This window comes from Mesoplodon bidens, assembly GCF_964165515.1.
Source record: "Mesoplodon bidens genome assembly, chromosome: 2".
In the NCBI taxonomy this organism is placed as follows: Eukaryota; Metazoa; Chordata; class Mammalia; order Artiodactyla; family Ziphiidae; genus Mesoplodon; species Mesoplodon bidens.
Genome location: NC_138177.1, coordinates 77100167 through 77121978, shown reverse-complemented (window position 1 = coordinate 77121978; position 21812 = coordinate 77100167). Strand labels below are relative to the sequence as shown.

At 38.5% G+C, this 21812-nt stretch overlaps 1 protein-coding gene across 2 annotated transcripts in view; it reads right to left on the bottom strand.

The window, feature by feature from the left end:
- Positions 1-17816, bottom strand: part of CTSS (cathepsin S) — a 29196-nt gene extending 11380 nt beyond the window's left edge. The window contains exons 1-7 of one of the 2 annotated variants that reach the window (XM_081224831.1): positions 17690-17816; positions 16600-16726; positions 13405-13527; positions 12419-12568; positions 10657-10884; positions 8505-8670; positions 7527-7629 (exon numbers count right to left, since the gene is read on the bottom strand). In XM_081224831.1, coding sequence (XP_081080957.1) covers positions 7527-7629; positions 8505-8670; positions 10657-10884; positions 12419-12568; positions 13405-13527; positions 16600-16726; positions 17690-17715 — 923 coding nt within the window. In that variant the 5' untranslated portion in view covers positions 17716-17816. Of the gene's footprint in view, positions 1-7526; positions 7630-8504; positions 8671-10656; positions 10885-12418; positions 12569-13404; positions 13528-16599; positions 16727-17117; positions 17256-17689 lie in introns of those variants that run through there. The other variant, XM_081224832.1, reaches the window with a different exon arrangement.
- Positions 17817-21812: the final 3996 nt, after the last annotated feature.

Here is a 21812-nt window from a genome sequence, read left to right as displayed (position 1 = left end):
ACTTAGTTTTTTGGTGTGTGTGTTTGCATGCATGGGTGTGTATGTGTGTGTGCATGCATGCGTGTGTGTGTGTGTGTGTGTGTGTCTTTAAGGTTCTAATGGGCACATAGTTAATACCTTTAATATTTTTTCCTCAGGCCAAAGTTGTCTCATGCCCAGTAACTGTGGAGCCTGCATTACTCATTGATCTGTATGTTAAATTAAACTCCTCCCTTTTTTTCGCAAAGACAATCTTGGCCCATCTTGTGGGCAGTCCCTTAGACTGGGGTGGCCTTCCGACAAAGTTTAGGCTCCTAAACTTTTCTAAGTACATAGCAGTTGTATCTCTAGCTCAGCTAGTTTTCTAGATTTATAGATCTGCCCATCACTGAAACATAGACTATCCAAATACTTAAGGATCTTCTCAGATAGTTTAACCTCAAAATCTCTACTGCCTAATATTTAGGGAGAAGTCCCTGAAAAATATGTAGTTCATCATTCCTCACTTAGATGATCTAGTTTTATTTCTGAATTAAGTCAAACCATCAGAGGGTTGTATAATAAGGTATTTTGCATTATTTTGGTCCCCATAAAATAATTTTTACTCAGTTATGCTTGGTATTAAATCATTTGCCTATATGCTAGACATTCTGAAAGCATTCTGTAAAACTTCTAGCTGCATTTATGGTTGGGATGTTACTAAGGGCACAGTTTTCTGCATTAGATTGTATTCTCTTTATAGAGCTTCAAAGGAGGAATAATAATAAAAATAATAACTATGACTTATTGGACATATTATGTGTCAGACACTATGTGCTAAGTGTTTTACATACATTATCTTGTTAAATCCTTATAGTAATCTTGAAACTATTATTCCTATTTTACAAATGGGAGAATTGAAAGTTAAAGATATTAAATAACCTGCCTAAGGTCACACGGACAGTAAAGGAGCTAGGATTCTAAGCAAGTTCTGCCTGGCTTCAAAGTAAATGTTTTTACTTGCTATGCTATACTGTATTATAAAAAGAAGCTAAATACCCATGTCCAGAAAGGGAGAAAAATTCAGGGACATTGGATCAGTGTTATATATATACCAAAAAGTTTAAGTGTAAACAAAAGGAAGATAAGAAAGAAGAAGCCAAATAGAGGAGGACTCCACATTCTTTTACTTAAGGTTAACTTGGTAGCACTGGAATGACATAGAATCTAACCTTTTAAGAGATCATTAAGAGCAAGTTTGATAATATAAGAGGGTTTTGCTTGAGTCAACCTCTGTGGAGCCTGAAATTCATGACCATATCCAATCTGTCCTTGCTGGGATTTAGTGCCAGAATCGCTGTGGTCGTTCATAATTTGTTCCCTTCCTATCTCACATCTCTCTCTAACAGGCTTCTTATACTACTACCTCTATAAAAGAACATGCAGTTCCCTTAACTCATTTACTTTCTCTCAGTTCTAGACTTTGACACATTTACCTTCGTCTGTTCTGATTGCCCTTTTTCGTCTGGTTATTTCTTTCTCATCCTTCAAGATTCAATCAAATAATCTGGCTAAAAGGCCCTCCCAGACTCCCCAGACTATGCCAGGTACTCTTATTCTGTGCTTCCACTGCAACGGATGCATACCTCCATCTTAGCATTTATTACATTCTATTGCGATGGTCTGTACATGCACACACCTGTTTCCTTGACTCTACGTACTAAACTATGAGTATCTTGAAGGATGATAGGAAGGCTGTATTTTTCATTGCCTAGCACTGTGCTTGGCACATGATAGGTACTAATATATGTTTGTTGAATCAATGTATGAACAAAGATACAAAAATGAACAAGAGACTGTTCTACCTTTGAGGAGTTTATATTTTAGTGAATGGAACATGATTTATAGAAATAGCTATAACAGAAGGTACAATTTGTTAAATGCTATAATAGAATTTATAAAGCATTGCTGAAGCTTAGAAGTTAGAGAAACAATTCTCAGTAAATGAATGGGGTATGGAAGAGAGAGCATTGAGGTAGGTTTTTTTTGAAGAATGAATAGGATTTTAATGATATTTTATGGATTTTTAAGGTTTTTTTATTTTAAAAATAATAAGTGGTTTGTTAAAGACAATTTTGAAAATATGTATAGGCAGACAAAGGCAACCTTTGGGTTTTTTTTGTTTTGTTTTGTTTTGTTTTTTCTGTGCCGCGGGGCAGGTAGGATCCTAGATTTTTTTTTTTTTTTTTGGCCAAGCCGTGGCATGTGGGATCTTAGTTCCCTGACCAGGGATCAAACCCATGCCCCCTGCAGTGGAACAGTGGAAGTGCGGAGTCTTAACCACTGGACTGACAGGGAGGTCCCAAAGACAACCATTATTAACATTTGGTATAATTCCTTCTGGTCCTTTAGTATAACATATATCAGGGAAATGGTGTATACTATTTTAAACTTAATACTTATACTGTATATAAATGTTGTATTTATATGTATTTTTTCATTTAAACATATATTCCAAGTATTTTATTAGGTTATTAATAATGGTCTGAATAAACATAATTTCTAACACATAGACTGATTATCTCATAATTTATTTAACACTATTTCTATTGTTAGGCATTTTTGGTTGCTTACTAGTTTTCACTATTAAAGGAGAAGAATGCTACAATTTACACAAGTCAGGTGTGAAGTTTGCCCCAAATTAGGATTATTTTCTTCATATAGATTACAAGAAATGGAAATAATTGGATGAAGAATATGAACACTTAAAAAGTTATTTATTCATATTATCAGACTGCTTTCAAGAAGGACTGTAAAACTTTACTCTTCCACCAGAATGTATAAGGGTGCCCATTTCACCACAGACAGTGGGGTTTCTGTAGGGAGCAATGGGCTTTAAGGGCATTTCAGAAAGATGAAACGGCACAAGTAACAAATTAGAAATAGCTAAGTAGGGCTTCCCTGGTGGTGCAATGCCTGTCAATGCAGGGGACACGGGTTCGAGCCCTGGTCTGGGAAGATCCCACTTGCCTTGGAGCAACTAAGCCCGTGTGCCACAACTATTGAACCTGCGCTCTAGAGCCCACAAGCCACAACTACTGAGCCCTTGTGCCACACTACTGAAGCCTGCGCCTAGAGCCCATGCTCCACAACAAGAAGCCACCACAATGAGAAGCCCGTGCACCACAACAAAGAGTAGCCCCCGCTCGCCACAACTAGAGAAAGCCCGTGCACAGCAATGAAGACCCAATGCAGCCAAAAATTAATTAATTAAATAAATAAAATATCATTAGAAAAAATAGAAGAAAAAAGAAATAGCTAAGTGTCTCTAAACTTAAAGAATTCTGAGAAAGTAGTTTGCTGTGGCCAGAGTGTGAGTATGGGTACATGAGAATATAGTGGAAGAAAAGTGTAAAAGGCTATGTTGGAAGCTACCTAGTGGAGACCCTTGAACGCCTGGTCAGGAGTTTGGACTTTATTTTGATGAAAATGGTAGACTGTTTAGAATTTTAACCTTGGGTTTGGATGATACATATTTTAAGAAGATACCTCCATAGCTGGGTGGGAAGAGAATCTGAATTAATGTCATTAGGAATGGAAAAGAGAAAATACATATAAAGTATGATTCAGAGGCCTAAAGGACAGGGCTGTGTGGGTTTAAGGAGAGAAGGAAGAGCCCAAGATGATACCAAGGCTTTGATGATCTGAAGATGATGATGTATTACTCAAAATAGAGAATAATTTTCCCTTGAACTTACTCTGAAATCATTTTCATGGATGGGGGATTTAGGGCAAGTTGGGATAGGGAGAGGGGGAATTTGATTTTAGATTTGTTGAGTGAGAGAGAGAGAGAGAGAGAGAATGTGTGTGTGTGTGTGTGTGTGTGTGTGTGTGTGTTGTAAGTGGAAGTAGGGCAGGTGGGTGGGGAATTTTGATTTTTTTTTTTTTTTTTTTTTTTTTTTTTCTTTTTGCGGTATGTGGGCCTCTCACTGCTGTGGCCTCTCCCGTTGCGGAGCACAGGCTCTGGACGCGCAGGCCCAGCGGCCATGGCTCACGGGCCCAGCCGCTCCGCGGCATGTGGGATCCTCCCAGACTGGGGCACGAACCCGTATCCCCTGCATCGGCAGGCGGACTCTCAACCACTGCGCCACCAGGGAGGCCCCCAATTTTGATTTTTAAAGTAGAGCTAAAGTTGGAAGTTGGACATAGAAGTCTGTTGCTTAGTAGAAAGGTAATTTTTAGAAATTGTGAACTGGGTATCATTCACATAATGGTGATAGATGAAGCTCAAGGGTCAGAGGAGTTTGCTTTGGCATGGCTAGAGATAGAGTGTAAGGGACAGGTGGAAGAAAATAACCTAAGAAATGAGGCTAAAGCTGATATAGCAAAACAAGCCAGGAGAGTGATATGTCATAGATGTCATAGAACTAAATGCAGTAGAGAGTTTATAAAGCAGAGAAGTCTCTCACATTTCTGTGCCATTGCATATCCTTTTTGGGTCATTGGGCAACTTACTTCCCTCCTCCAACACATGAGCAGTTCCTTTCATCTGAAAACTTGTTGCAAGTAGTGCCTTCTCTCTGGAGCTTTAGGCAGTTAGGCATCTCCTCTATGGCCCCATAGCCATTTAGACATATTCTACCATGATGTGTTGTATTTTATTGCTTAAAAATACATCTAATTCCCAAGTGGACTGTGAGCCCTTACAGGATAGGATGATTTCTCATTAATTTTTGTATTTCCAAGGCCTAGATAATGTCTGTCACATTGTAGATGCCTAGAAAATGCTTGTTAAATTAGTAAGTGCTAAGAAGAGGTTTTGAATTAAAACCCTAAAAGATATATAATCTTCAAGAAGAAACTTCAATAGAGAAGAGGATTTACAATACCTACTGTAGGGAGTAAACAAGATATATATATATAAGTGAAAGTATTGCTCCATTTAAAAAAGTTATCACCGGTCTAGACCCAAGCTGATCAGTACTGTGAATGGGTTATAAATGAACCAAGATATTAATCACCTCAACTACTTTCCCAATGGGCCATGCAAATATTATCATCTTTGTGGGCCACAACATGAAAAAGATAGGAAAGTACCTTTTTGTTTGTTTGTTTATGATCTGTAGACTAGGTACTTCCAGTAAAGATTTGAGGGGGGTTATGGGTTGAATTGTGTCCCTTCCAAATTAATATGTTGGAACCCTAACCCCCAGTACTTCAGAATGTGACCTTATTTGGAAATAGAAGCAATGCAGATATAATTAGCCAAGAACAGATCATTAGGGTGGGCCCTAATCCAATATGACCGGTCTTATAAAAAGAGAACATTGGACAGAAATACACATGCACCAGGGAGAATGTCATGTGGAAATGAAGGCAGAGATCAGGTGACGCTTCTACAAGCCAAGGAAAGCCAAAGATTGCCAGCAAAACTTCAGAAGCTGGAGGAAAGTCACAGCCCTTCTGACTTCTAGTCTCTAGAACTGTGAGACAATAAATTTCTGTTGTTTAAGCCACTCAGTTTGTGATATTTTGTTATGGGAGCCCTGGAAAACTAATACAAGGAGAAACTTGGAAACTAATACAAGGAGACACGTTTAAGTCTCATCTCTTCATATTTCCTCTTTTTTTCCCTCTGAAAGCTACATTACTTTTGTTTATGGGTTTTATGGATGTCAGCTAATTCATGTATTGAGGGGCTGTTAGGTGCCACATACTGTGATGAGGATTCAAAGACAAGACATAATCTCTGCCCCAAAGGCACATATAGAATATTGGAGTGACAGTTAGGTGAACATACAATTTAAATATAATGTGTAAAATATTCCAGTATGCATAGGATATTTTAGGAACATAGTAAAAAAGACATTTTGCCTAGCCCAAGAATTTAGGGAAAACTTTCTGGTATAGATAATGCCTGAGCTGGTTTTGAAGGGAAAGGAGGAATAAACCAAGTGAGGAGAAAGGATGTTTCAGGCAGAGGGGCCAGCATAACCAAGATATGAAGATATTAAAGGTAAAATGATATGTATGGGAACTATAACTGTGTATGTTTCAATATAACTAGAATGAAAAATGTGAGACAAGTGCCAGGAGTTGAGGCTGGCAAGGCAGGTAGGGACCAGACATAGGCAACTCATCTTTTCTACTAGGGAACATTCATCTCACAATGAATGGTACTAAGCATAAGAGGTATAAGCCCAGACTTATATTTTAGACAAACCAGATTGGAAGCAGTATAAAAGACAGATTTAAGAGTAAAGGAGACCTGGGTATACATCCAAAAAAAACAAAAACACTAATTCAAAAAGATACATGCACCCGAATGTTAATAGCAGCATTATTTATAACAGCCAAGACATGGAAACAACCTAAGTGTCCATCAACAGATGAATGGATAAAGAAGATGTGGTATATATATAATGGAATACCATTCAGCCATAAAAAAGAAGGAAAATTTTGCCATTTGCAGCAACATGGATGGACTTGGAGGACATTATGCTAAATGAAATAAGGCAGACAGAATAATAAATACTGTACGATATTACTTATATGTAGAATCTAAAAAATACAATAAACTAGTGAGTATAATATAAAAGAAGCAGACTCACAGATATAGAGAACAAAGTAGTGGTTACCAGTGGCAGGGTGGGGGAGTGGGCGGTACTAAGTATTGGGTGTAAGATAGGCTCAAGGGTGTATTGTACAAGCCAGGGAATATAGCCAATATTTTGTAATAACTGTAAATGTAAAGTAACCTTTAAAAATTGTGTAAAATAATTTAAATTTTTTTTAATTAAAAAAGAAAAAGAAAGAGTAAAGGAGACCAGTTAGATGGTTACAGGGAGAGTCCAGGCAAGAGATGTCTCAACTAGAACAATAATAGAAGAAATGGAGAGGGGGCAAAATCAAGGACAGATATGAGGTAAAATTAGTTCGACTTGTTGCTTGATTGGGTCTGGAGGATCTAAGACAAATCCATAGTATCTAATTGGGTAACTATGTTGTGTGGCGTTGACTTTTAGTGAGATGGGAAGTTCTGAGAAGGAACAAAATGGTAGGGAGGGCACCGAGTTCCCTGGACATGCTGAGTTTGGAGAAACTAAGATACATGGAAGTGCATGTGTCCTGATAAATAAATCTGAAGTTCAGGGCAGAGGTCAGAGCTAGAGCTAGAGATTTGAAAGCCATCAGCATATAGTTATAGCTGAAATCATAAGAATGGAATGATTGTATCCAAGAAAGATGTAGAATAAGAAGAGTAATGGGCAGAGGATGGAGCCCTGGAGGAAAGACCAACAACTGGGGGCTAAGCAGAGGAATGGGTATTCATAAAGGAGACCAACAAGGAATGATCAGAGAAGTATTGTAGAAGATAAATCATGAAAACCAAGAGCTGACCACAGAATAGGAAGTGAAGAATTCTGAGTAATTTAAAATGTCACTTTATAAGAAGCTATAAATATTCACCATTTTCAATATCATGATGACCATAATCACAAGAAAGCATTGGTTGAGGCTCCCTCAAATTCCTGATTTTACTTAAATATACATTCAAGTGTGAGTACCTGTTTTTCACAAGCCAGTAGTCTCTCCCGTTAAGGTTACCATAGCCAATCACCAGTACACCATGATTCACAGTCTGAGTACACAAGGGATCATAGTAGACACCTGAGAATAAAATATGGGTAGAGAAAAAGAGTAAGTGATGTGTGGCAATGAAGGACATTTGAAAATGCTATTTTATTAGACTGTTTTCGGTATATGTCAGGAACATATACTCTCACATTTAAACTATTTAGAGTTCATGATTCTTTGCCATCAATGCTGTATTTGTCAGGTTTTTTTGTTGTTGTTGTTGTTTTGTTTGTCTGTTTGTTTGTTTAGCCAAGTTTGGCATCAGTCTAATCACAGCTCCCTCAGAAATCTTCTTTGATGAACTGACACATTTTTCTAATTATTTTTTAACTTATATTGTTGTATTTCTATGTATATATTCCTAAATTGTTTGTTCTATACATTTTCATCCTTTACTAAATTAAATGATCTTTAAGGTGAGGTTTGAAAAAAAAAAAGATGATAACCTTCTAGTTTGTCTAATACAACGCTCTACCCTTAGTGGGCGCCCTCCTTGTACACTACTGTGTTGTACCACAGCGGCTACAGCAGCTAGGAGCTCAGGCTCTGGAGTCAGGCAGCACGGTTTCTAATTCCAGCTGACCACTTGCAGACTGTATGACTTTAGGCAAGTTAACCTAAGACTTAATTTTTTCATCTGTAAAATAGGGCTATTGTAAGGATTAAATGAGATAATGCACAGAAAGAATTTAGCATAGTACCTGGCCTGTACTCTTAGTAAATTTTGACAACTGTTACTTTACTAATTAGAACTGGGTATAAAAATATGTATATGAAGTGATATGAGGCGGAGGATTCCGTTTAACCTAATCTAAGCATCCAGAGGCATAGTGATGGGGAAGAAGAATATTCTTTCTTATGGTGCAAGGGCAGTAAAAAGCACGAGGATAACATGTCTGGATTTTTACCACTTCTGTAGAGGAAGAAAGAAGAATGGCGTGCATCTATAGCAACAGACACAGGTCCTTTGTTGGCCACAGCTTCTTTTAAGGCATCTTCACTGCCGAAGGGAAGTTCAATATACCTTGAACAAGTGGCAGCTCGATTTTTTGCATCATACTGGCACTTTTCATCCTGTGGGAAAAGGATAAATCAGATAAAGAAGTATACTTCAACTTCCTTTATAAATCGACAGTATCTTAAGTCTGGATTTCAAATATGCTTTCTTTCCTCATTTAGTCTTTTCAAGTGTCTAAGGCTGCTTCTTCCTTTTAAAGAAACATAAAATCTTCCAAACCCTAATAGTTCTATGTTTCACCAATAAAAGAGGAAATACAGAACCATTCTATTGCTTTAAATTGTATACATCTTCATATGTGCAAATTTACCAGGGTAATGTCTCTCAGACTCTAACGTGGATTGTTAGGGGCATACTACATCAAGACTCGAGACGAGAGCTTTAAGATCTTTTTGATGGTATAATACCTGCAAGATGATCTGCAGTTTAGGGACTTCCCTGGTGGCACAGTGGTTAAGAATCTGCCTGTCAGTGCAGGACATGGGTTTAATCCCTGGTCCGGGAAGATCCCGCATGCCGTGGAGCAACTAAGCCCGTGAGCCACAACTACTGAGTCCGCAAGCTGCAACTACTGAAGCCTGTGCGCCTAGAACCCGTGCTCTGCAACAAGAGAACCCACTGCAACGAGAAGCCCGCGCACCGCAATGAAGAGTAGCCCTCACTCACCGCAAATAGAGAAAGCCCACACAGCAAATAAATAAATAAATAACATAATTTTTTAAAAAATGCCAGAACAAGTCTCAAAATAAAAATCTAAATATAACAAATTTTAATCAAAACATAATAAACCAGTCTTAAAAAAATGATCTGCAGTTTAAATATTGGTTTAAAAACACCATATTTCAAGTGAGAAAGGGGAGTTTACAAATTCATGTTTGTTGTGTATACAACTATGTTTTTAAAATGCTTAAAAGGAAAAAGAACTTGAAAGAAATAAACCAAAAAAATAGCGGTTAATGTAAGAAGTTTTTGAATGATTTTTTTGTCTTTTCTAAATTTTCTGTCATATGGAAGAAAAGTGTGATGAACCTGCAAGGAGGAGGAGAGCATTATTTAGCTTTTTAGTAGGTAGAAGAAAGATGGTTGATGATCTGACAATAAGGTTGAGGATAGGAGGTTGTGGGACAAAAAAGTTTAAATACCAGGCAGATATACAGAAAGAATTTTAAGGAAGGTTTGCTGAAAATCTATTTTTCTAATAATTAATTTATTTTTATTATTATTATTTTTGGCTGTGTTGGGTCTTCATTGCTGCATGTGGGCTTTCTCTAGTTGCGGCGAGCAGGGCCTACTTTTTGTTGCAGTGCATGGGCTTCTCATTGCGGTAGCTTCTCTTGTTGCAGAGCATGGGCTCTAGGAGCGCGGGCTCAGTAGCTGTGGCTCGCAGGTTCCAGAGCACAGGCTCAGTAGTTGTGGCGCACGGGCTTAGTTGCTCCGCGGCATGTGGGATCTTCCTGCACCAGGGCTCAAATCCATGTCCCCTGCATTGGCAGGTGGATTCTCAACCACTGGACCATGGAGGTCCCTGAAAATCTTTTTTTTTTTTTTTTTGCGGTACATGGGCCTCTCACTGTTGTGGCCTCTTCCGTTGCGGAGCACAGGCTCTGGACGTGCAGGCTCAGCAGCCATGGCTCACGGGCCCAGCCACTCCGCGGCATGTGGGATCCTCCCGGACCGTGGCACGAACCCGTGTCCCCTGCATTGGCAGGCGCACTCTCAACCACCGCACCACCAGGGAAGCCCGAAAATCTATTTTTAATCATGAACTCTGCTTGCTTGTTTAAAAATCATTGTGCCACTGATAAATTAAGTAGGCTGCTGCATAAGAAAGATAACTCTTGAGAATTTAAGAATTCTTGATGGAGGTTCATTCTCTCTCTCTCTCTCTCTCACACACACACACACACACACACACACACACACACACACACCCCAAGCAGCACTGTTTCTCAAGCAATTGGCTTGGTGATAAGTTTAGTACAGTGAGTTGGAGGGATAGCATGAGGTCAAGGGGCAGCACAAAAAGTTTGCTTGTGGCACACCATGGCTTTGTAGGGATAGGAAGCTTCTGAATCGATGCCGTTGTTATCAATGATATATTGGAAAGCCTCTGTCATGAAGCCACCATTGCAGCCTTTATTCCCATATTTTTCAGTTGAGCAATCCACCAGGTTCTGTGCACTCAGAGACACCAGCTTTCCTGTTTTCAGCTTCACTTGTGCTTCCAGGGCTCCCACAGCACTGAAAGCCCAACAAGCACCACAAGAGCCCTAAAACAGAGACAAAGTCACAAGGGCAATCACAGAGTCAGTAAGGATGACTTCCATAACACAAATTGGGCAACTCCCAACACGTCAGCGCTTTCACCAGTTCTAGGAAGAGCTCCCCCAACTACAGTTTCGTCTTCCCTTCGGCCATGGCAATGAAGACCAACTACTTGATTGTTCTCTGGGCAAGGTCTAACCTTAATAAATATTTACGAATGGCTGAGCTCAGAGCATAATTGCCATATTCAAATATATTAAGAAACAGTACTTACTGAGCATGTACCAAATCCCAGCTATTTTTACCCCATAGTAAGGGAGATAAATGCTAATAGTAAAGTGATTTTTGAGAGGAACTGGGATGATTCCCTTGACCTAAAATACTCTTCCTCCTGCCAAATAATGCCTGAAACATAAGGTTAGCATTTTTCAGACATTTTTAGCTATAGAATTTTTTTGGTCATAAGATATTTTACAGGGAAACATAAACAAACAGAAAAACACAAAGTTGCTTTAGTTTAAAAAGGTGCAGAGTGTTCTAAGCCACATCATAATTGTTCTCTCTCTCTCCACCTCATCCCACTCTGCTCTCTAGAGGAAGGAAGCAAATTCAATTTGCTTTTGGCCAAAGCAAAATCACCTGCTAAAATGCAAGCACCCAGAGAAAGTATTTCATTAAATTATTTATAGTTAACACTTAGATATGTAGTTTATTGGGTCTTCTTATACTTTTGTTTTAGGGAAGCTCCAGTAAGAAACCCAGAACTAGTTGAAAGAAAAATATCTAAGTGGAAAAGAATAAGAGATTAGCAGTATCATTCACTTCTTAATTTTTCTATTCTTCTTTGGTCACAAGCTGGAGCAGCTGCCCAGGACACTGATTCTTTTCCTTTATCCTGACCTCTAAGGTGATACATGTGTTTTATCCTTAGTTGTCCCTAACTAATTTAGGATTTTGTAGCTTTCTTTCTTTTTTTTTTACAAGCAAATTAAAGGAAATACAAAAACATAGGAACAAATTTATAAAGTCCATATATTTCTTATTCTCACAACATAAGCCTAGTCATGAATTAACTTGACCACTACAATTTACAGGCCACTCTTAGCTCTAGTTTTTCCTCTCCTTCAACCCTGAAATTCATAAGTGAGATGGAGGAATAAACTTCCTGATTGAAATTCTCTCACACACATGATACTATTTCTCAAGTAATTGGTTTGGTGGAGGGTCCAGCGCAGTTGATGGATAGCATGAACACTAAAGGTCTGTCTTAAAGACCTGTTTGCTTAATTCACAGTTTTTTCCTTAGTCTAATATTGATGGCTCTAACCTTTGATGTTCTCAGCACTGTGGGGAATACAAAAAGTATCATATGTGGTCCTGGCCCTTCAGGAGCTCACAATGTACTTGGGAAGACAAGAATAGCAAACATACTTAGAAAGGAACCTAAGGGACTATGAGATTCACTGCCAGATTACGTAGCTAGACTCAGTATTTAAGGAAGAGAGATCTCAAACTGGGGCCTGGGATGACAATACTCACCTGGTATTTCACTTCAGTAACACACCCCTTCTCTCTCCAGTCCAGAGAATCAGGCAATTTCTGATTAGGGTTTGACTTGTAAGTGACATTTCTCTTCCATTGGCTGGGAACTCTCAGGGAACTCATCAAAGATATCACTTCTTCACTGGTCTACAAAGATATATACATAGCTCCTTTCACTTATACCCTTCTTTTCAATATCCTGATAACTGTAACTGTGAATATATTTAACAACTGAGAGAAACAAGTGGTAGCTGTGACTAACATAGGTAACTATCTGGTAGGTGAATGATCTGGGTCTCTTTAGTCTTACACTTTGCCATTAACATCACAGTTAGGCATTGGGAAGGAAAAGAAGAAGATGATAAGAACTAGGTTACAGAGAGGCGGATTTTTGGTTCAAAGCAAGGCAGAATTTTATAAAAGGGTTGTCTAAAAAGTGGACTAAACTGGTTTTCCTTGTGAGAAAGAATTATAAAAGAGATTCCTGCATTTAAGCTACTTAGGGTGTTCCTTTCCAAGGGGTACTATGACTCTTAATTTTGGCCACAGTGAAAAAGTTTTGTAGGGTAGAACAGAATCTAATAACTAATGGGAGATGATTTGTGATATTAAATACCCACACTCCCCCATTAAGAAAGCAAGTGGACCACATTAAATTATCAGTTTAGACTTACATAACTATGGTAACATTCTAAAATATTTTGGGTAGCCTTTAGGTAATGCTTTCTAGAATTAATAAAAATAAAAGTAACAGTGGTCTGCGAGTTAAAAATACTCCTTTAAAGAAGGGATTTGTTAAGGAAAGTGATCACAGTAGGACCAAAGAAGGAATCTGTACAAATTCTTATGTCCTTAAATTCTGTTTTCTAATTTTATACACATACAGAAAACACTCCTTTGTTGTATACCTTCAAATTGCCTTTGGGGAGACAGAAATCCTGTTTACCCAGAGATAAAAATAGGATTATTTATAATTTACCTACCATGTCTCCCAGGTGGTTCATGCCTAGATCATATGAATGCATTCCCATTGAATGCTCCAGATTGTGAAGCATCACAGTTTTTAGATTCTTTTCCCAGATGAGACGCCGTGCTACTTCCTCATTCTAAAATATAAGGAAAAAGAACATAGTTATACTGAATCCTTCAAAAGTGTGTTCAATAATGAAAATAAACATATTATGAAGCATTCTATTAAGTGTGGATCTGTTTGGGAGCATACAAATAAATGAATATATCCAATATAACTGGTAAAATTGCACAGTAATCTTAACTCTTCCTCTTAATTGCTCTGATGGTGATTAATATCATTTTAGATATACACAATGAACTTCCTCAATTTGCTAAAAAGTTTTTTTTTAGAAATTGCAGTTTGTTGAAGTATATCCTTTGTAAATGGTAAACTCACTTAATCATTATAGGTCTTTTAAAAATATTTTCTTTTTTACCCTCACTCTTGAAAAATAGTTTAGCTGATTATAAATTTCTAGCTTTTTTTTTTTTTTTTTTTTTTTTTTTTTGCTGTACGCGGGCCTCGCACTGCTGTGGCCTCTCCCGTTGCGGAGCACAGGCTCCGGACACGCAGCCTCAGCGGCCATGGCTCACGGGCCCAGCCGCTCCACGGCATGTGGGATCTTCCCGGACCGGGGCACGAACCCGTGTCCCCTGAATTGGCAGGCGGACTCTCAACCACTGCGCCACCAGGGAAGCCTTCTAGCTCTTTTTATTCAGTTATTTGAAGATATTTCTCCATTGTCTTCTGGTATCTATTATTGCAGATTAGAGGTCTGTTTAGTCTAATTGTTGTAATGTTTTTAACTTTGGTAACTTTTGCGATTTTCTTTCTCTTTGATGTTTTGCAGCTTCATTACATGTTTGTGGGTGTGGGTTTCTTTATTTTACTCTCCTGGGTACTTTAAATTGGAAAGCACTTTTGACTGGAGGACTCAGGAACATTTTTTTTCCTATCTGGAAAATTCTCAACCAGTATCTCTTCAAATATTGCTTCTCCACCATTCCATCAGATGGAGCCACAAACTCTCTTTCATCTCTTTACCTGCATTTTCATAGTTTTTCATTTTTATTTTTGTGTGCTGCCTTCTTGATGAATGCCTCAGTACTATCTTTCAGATTGCTGATTCTATCCAGCTCTTTCCAGTCTGGAGTTTATCCCTTTTATTGAGTTCTTATTTCAATGACTATATTTTTTTCATTTCTGAGATTTCCAATTGGATTTCTAATACATTTCACAATTTCTTGTTCATTCATGCAGATGTTATTCCATTATACATAGTTTTAAAAATAATTTTGGTCCTATTATCCTAATTTTATCCAGAGTGAATTCATATTCAGACTGTTGATTTTGTTGCCCTCCAGGAGCTTCATTTACATAGAATGCAATGTACATGGTGCCTCCTAGAATCGCTGACCCTCACCTCCACCCCCAAGGCCGGAGTTTACGACAAGCCATAGCCCAATGAACAGTCAGCAATAACTCTTTTCTGCCTCATTTCATTGAGTATTAGAACCCAGGCCTAGGCCCTGGTTCTAGGTAGTAAGTCTGGATGCAGTCCCTCTGTCTTGGAGCAAGATTTTACTGTTACCCCAGTAATGGACATGTACAGATATACTTCCAAACCACTAGAGGGAAAAAATGAAATAAAGAAAAAATAAATCTAATGAAGTATAGGAAAGAAAAAAAAAGAAGAGAACTTGGAGATACATTTTAATGGTAAGATACTAATCAAAAGTCATTTTCATTCCTCCTGATGGACTAGAATCATTAAAAAGCGAGATAATATTCATTTAACCAAATAGTGGTGCTAACTGCACATCTAGCTCTAGTTAACGTTGAAATTAAAGGTCTGGTCCTAAAGGGGAGTGGATGAGGGTGAAATTCATGAGTACTAAGAAAACAACTCAGACCATTTTTATACAAAAACCATACATCAAATAAGTAAATATATAATCCTTGCTTACAAACTCAGAAATATTATACAGTTATAGGACTTAGTTATTTGAAGCACCAGGGTTAAAATCTTAAAGTCAATCAAGAAGTATGTTTTGAAATAAAAATAAAAGTACAAACTGGGAAGTGAGAGTCAAGAAATAATATCTGCCAGTGCTTCTCTATGCCAGGGACTGAAAGAGGCCTTTTTTGTTCCTCAAACATGCACTCCTTCCCTCTTGGCCTGGGACTTTCACTCCTGTTTTCTACTTTGCTTGCTCCCTGGCTTCTATCCATTCTCTGCTCATATGTCAACTTATATGTGAAGGCTTCCCTGACCATTCTATCAGATGTATAAAATAATCACTCCCAACCCCTCACAGGCATCACACAGGACCCTTCCAACTCCCCCATTCCTTGCTTTGTTTTTCTCTACTTCTTTCCTGTCTCTCCTTTTAGGATGTAAGCTCCATAAAAACAGAAACTTTCGGACTTCCCTGGTGGCGCAGTGGTTGAGAGTCCGCCTGCCGATGCAGGGGACACGGGTTCGAGCTCTGGTCCAGGGAGATCCCACATGCTGTGGAGCAACTAAGCCCATGCACCACAACTACTGAGCCTGAGCTCTAGAGCCCGTGAGGCACAACTACTGACCCCACATGCTACAACTACTGAAGCCCGTGCGCCTAGAAGCCGTGCTCCGCAACAAGAGAAGCCACCGCAATGAGAAGCCCATGCAACGCAACGAAGAGTAGCCCCCACTCGCCACAACTAGAGAAAGCCCGTGCACATCAACAAAGACCCAATGCAGCCAAAAATAAATAAATAAAATAAATAACTTTATTTTAAAAGAACCAACAGGGCTTCCCTGGTGGCACAGTTGTTGAGAGTCCGCCTGCCGATGTAAGGGACACAGGTTCGTGCCCCGGTCCGGGAAGATCCCACATGCCGCGGAGCGGCTGGGCCCGTGAGCCATGGCCGCTGAGGCTGCGTGTCCGGAGCCTGTGCTCCGCAACAGGAGAGGCCACAGCAGTGCGAGGCCCGCGTACCGCAAAAAAAAAAAAAAAAAAAAAAAAAAGCCAACAGGAGCTTTATTTTGTTTCCTGTTGTATCTCTAGTACCCAGAACAGAATCTGGCAAGAGAGGAGTGTGTAACATTTATTGAAAACACTGCTTGTCACAATATGTAGGGTACTTGAGTAAAAGCAAATTGCTCAAGTGGCAGCCCATCTACCTGTTCCTTGTATTGTTTCCCATAGGTTTTCTTCCAGAGATCCCAGTGATGATCCAGAGTGGAATCTCTGTGCTGCTGTGCCATCACAGAGGAGCAGAGCAGGAGCACCCATACCAGCCATTTCATTCTGTTAAAGGAAAGGTAACAGAGGAAGAGTAGCTGTTAGCTGCATCTATTGTGACCATATTTTTTTCACAACAAAAAGTAGGAATGCAGAGCTTGTCAAAGGGACAGAATATTACAAAGCAGAATTATGCAGGAAACTTTCTGGATTATATAGTGACAGGGAGTAACTGCAGTTTTTTGTCTGAAATACCACTTCCAATTCTTAGTAGCACTTTAAAAGTGATTTTCAAAAAGTTTCCAGATATCTGGTAAGCCAAATTTACATCTAAGTTTGGGGGGATGTGGAGATGAGGAAGCAGGGATTTTACAGGATTTGACAACAAATCTAACCAAGGGAAATCCTCTTTCCTCCTTTCCAGAAAAAAAAAAAAATCCTTAAGAAGAATGCATACCTTTGAAAAATCAGTTTATCTTCATAATTTTTGAATACATGAGCTCCTCTTAACTGGTCTATCCACAACCTTCAGAGATAGTTAAAAGACAACTCCTGTGTATTGCTTTCCCATCTTTGGATCATTTTTACCTTTTAACCTTTTTTTTTCCCCTAAAAATTAAAGTATCTATTTCAAAAGAAGAGGTTAACTGCTTTTGAAAACACCACTTCTATATTTAATACAAAGAGACTTCAACAGAAATTCAGTGACTAACTCCCTCAAACTGGATTCTATTTTCTTTTCCACTTCTTTTTAATTCAAAACAGCTGGATTTTTAACCATGTAAATCTTCAAATTATATTCCAAAGAAAGCTATGTGTCCGCCTCAGGCTTTAGATGTTTAAGCAGACATTAACTTTTCAAAAATAGACTCTTTTTAGTCAAAAAAAAGAGAGGCAAATTGAGCAACAATGATTCTTTTAGTTTACTTCCTGTAAAAAACAATGTAAAACCTGGCAGGCAGAGCAAGCTAAAAACACAAATGAAGGATTTAAGGACCAAGTAGGAGAAAAAGAACAGACAGTACATACATGATAGAACCAGCAGGTGCTCCCATACTAAGAATGCTTGATGGTGGGCTCTCTCCAAAGATTTCAAAGGCAGCAAAGAGACTTCAGTTAAAGTGACTTTAAAAAGAAATTGGAACTTGTCACATGAGGTATCCACAATGAGGAAGTGAACTTTCATTTCAGTTTCATTTAAAATCTAACTAGATTTGCTACCTCTGGCTCTCTTGCTGCAGTTTTGGAGATAAAGTGGGTGCAGTAAACCATCAAAAAGAGCCCCCAGTAGAGGAGATCAGTAGAAAAAGCTCAGCAAAATAACACCAGTACACGTTTACCCTTTAACTTTTCATCATTTTGATTATTCACTTTACCTAGAAACAACAATTTTCAGAAGGAAAACTTTAGCTATGAAGAGATTAGGAGTAAGTTCCTGAAATCCAGGCTTCCTCCATGATTTCCTAGGAAAATCCACCTTATTCTTTTTTTTTTTTTTTTTTTGTGCCGTATGCGGCCCTCTCACTGTTGTGGCCTCTCCCGTTGCGGAGCACAGGCTCCGGACGCGCAGGCTCAGCGGCCATGGCTCACGGGCCCAGCCGCTCCGCGGCACGTGGGATCTTCCCGGACTGGGGCACGAACCCGCATCTCCTGCATCGGCAGGCGGACTCTCAACCACTGCGCCACCAGGGAAGCCCCACCTTATTCTTTTTACACAACTCATCCATGATCTACTGTTGTCTAATTCTCACCCAGATGAGAATTCCCATTTATACATGGGTCAGTTTCTGAGCCCACCGATCTGTGTTTTTAATCTATTGCCCCTTCAATACCACACAGTTTTAATTAAAATAGCTTTGAATATATCTCGATGTCTAATAGGGTAAGTCACCCCTGCCACTCGTATGTTTGTTCTTCTTTTTCAAAGTTGTCTTAACATTTTGTGCCTGTTAACTTTTCCATATGAGTTTTAAAAATCAGTTTATCAAGCTTCCTGAAAAATTCTGTCAGAGTTTTTATTTAAATTGATATATTTATATTAAATTACTATATGTATTATAAATAAAGTTTAACACACACACACTAGATAAATTTGTGGAGACTCAGTATCATTACAATGTTGAATATTCTTACCTGTAGCAGACATTTTCATGTTTGTAGCCATCTAGCTTTTTAAATTTTTATTTATTTATTTATTTTTTAAAAGATTTTTATTTATTTATTTATTTATTTATTTATTTATTTATTTTGCCTGCACTGGGTCTTAGTTGCAGCGTGCAGGATCTTCATTGCGGCATGTGGACTCTTAGTTGAGGCATGCAGACTCTTAGTTGCAACATGCAAACTAAGTTGTGGCATGCATGTGGGATCTAGTTCCCTGACCAAGGATTGAACCCAGGTCCCCTGCATTGGGAGCATGGAGTCTTCCCCACTGGATCACCAGGGAAGTCCCCCATCTAGTTTTTTTTTTTTTAAGATTTTTATTATGGAAAAAAATTTTTTTAACATCTTTATTGGAGTATAATTGCTTTACAATGTTGTGTTAGCTTATGCTGTATAACAAAGTGAATCAGCTATATGTATACATATATCCCCATATCCCCTCCCTCTTGCGTCTCCCTCCCACCCCTCTAGGTGGTCACAAAGCACCAAGCTGATCTCCCGGTGCTCTGCGGCTGCTTCCCACTAGCTATCTATTTTACATTTGGTAGTGTATATATGTCCATGCCACGCTCTCACTTCATCCCAGCTTACCCTTCCCCCTCCCTGTGTCCTCAAGTCCATTCTCTACATCTGCGTCTTTATTCCTGTCCTGCCCCTAGGTTTATCAGAACCATTTTTTTTTAGATTCCATTTATATGTGTTAGCATACGGTATTTGTTTTTCTCTTTCTGACTTACTTCACTCTGTATGACAGACTCTAGGTCCACCCACCTCACTACAAATAACTCAATTTCATTTCTTTTTATGGCTGAGTAATATTCCTTTGTATATATGTGCCACATCTTCTTTATCCATTCATCTGTCGATGGACATTTAGGCTGGTACCATGTCCTGGCTATTATAAATAGTGCTGCAATGAACATTGGGGTACATGTCTCTTTTTGAATTATGGTTTTCTCTGGGTATATGCCCAGTAGTGGGATTGCTGGGTCATATGGTAGTTCTATTTTTAGTTCTTTAAGGAACCTCCATACTGTTCTCCATAGTGGCTGTATCAATTTACATTCCCACCAACAGCACAAGAAGGTTCCCTTTTCTCCATACCCTCTCCAGCATTTATTGTTTGTGGATTTTTTGATGATGGCCATTCTGACTGGTGTGAGGTGATACCTCATTGTGGTTTTGATTTGCATTTCTCTAATGATTCGTGATGTTGAGCATCTTTTCATGTTTGTTGGCAATCTGTATATTTCTTTGGAGAAATGTCTATTTAGGTCTTCCACCAATTTTTTGATTGGGTTGTTTGTTTTTTTTGATATTGAGCTCCATGAGCTGCTTGTATATTTTAGAGATTAATCCTTTGTCAGTTGCTTCATTGGCAAATATTTTCTCCCATCCTGAGGGTTGTCTTTTCATCTTGCTTATGGTTTCCTTTGCTGTGCAAAAGCTTTGAAGTTTCATTAGGTCCCATTTGTTTATTTTTGTTTTTATTTCCATTACTCTAGGAGGTGGGTCCAAAAGGATCTTGCTGTGATTTATGTCATAGAGTGTTCTGCCTATGTTTTCCTCTAAGAGTTTTATAGTGTCTGGCCTTACATTTAGGCCTTTTATCCATTTTGAGTTTATTTTTGTGTATGGTGTTAGGAAGTGTTCTAATTTCATTCTTTTACATGTAGCTGTCCAGTTTTCCCAGCACCACTTATTGAAGAGGCTGTCTTTTCTCCATTGTATATTCTTGCCTCCTTTATCAAACATAAGTTGACCATATGTGTGTGGGTTTATCTCTGGGTTTTCTATCCTGTTCCATTGATCTATATTTCTGTTTTTGTGCCAGTACCATATTGTCTTGATTACTGTGGCTTTGTAGTATAGTCTGAAGTCAGGGAGCCTGATTCCTCCAGCTCCATTTTTCTTTCTCAAGATTGCTTTGGCTATTCGGGGTCTTTTGTGTTTCCATACAAATTGTAAAATTTTTTGTTCTAGACCTGTGAAAAGTGCCACTGGTAGTTTGACAGGGATTGCCTTGAATCTGTAGATTGCTTTGGTAGTATAGTCATTTTCACAATGTTGATTCTTCCAATCCAAGAACATGCTATATCTCTCCACCTGTTGGTATCATCTTTAATTTCTTTCATCAGTGTCTTATAGTTTTCTGCATACAGGTCTTTTGTCTTCTTAGGTAGGTTTATTCCTAGGTATTTTATTCTTTTTGTTGCAATGGTAAATGGGAGCAGTAATAGCAAAATGAACACCCGTGAGACCATTATCCTGTTTCATCAATTATCAATACGTGGCCAGTCTTGCTTTATTTACCCTCCCACTACCCAGATTATTTTGAACCAAATACTAGATATCAGATTCTTTCACATGTAAATATTCCAGTGTATATCTGTAAAAGATAAAGACTCTGAAATAAATAAAACCCCAATACCATGATTACATCTAAAATAAATTAACAATAATTTCTTAATGTCCTCAAACATGTCAGTATTTACATTTCCCTATCTTATACATTTAAAAAATGGTTTGTTTGAACTGAGATCCAAATAAGGTCCATACATTGCAAAACCACTGAGTTTTTCTTGTATCATTATGAATTCATGGATTTAACCAAATCTTATGTGCTTCAATTCAATGCAGTTTTATCCTTGTTGATATTCATATTGTCCCATCTTTGGTCAGTGAAAACATTCAAAGTGGTGTCTGAGTCCTGAGTCTCTGTGTTTGGCATGAAATTAATGCTCTTTAATAGATCCTTTTCTTTCTAATATGACAACCCATTGCAGGCTTATGTTGAACAGTTCCGGCCTAGAGAGCTCCCTTTGCCTTTCCATCATGTGAGGACACAGAGAAAAGACAACCATCTGTGAACCAGGAAGAGGGCCTCACCAGACACTGAATCTGCCAGTGTCTTGATCTTAGACTTCCCAGCCTCCACAACTGTAAGAAATAAATTTCTGTCATTTATAAGCCACCCAGTTTATGGTGT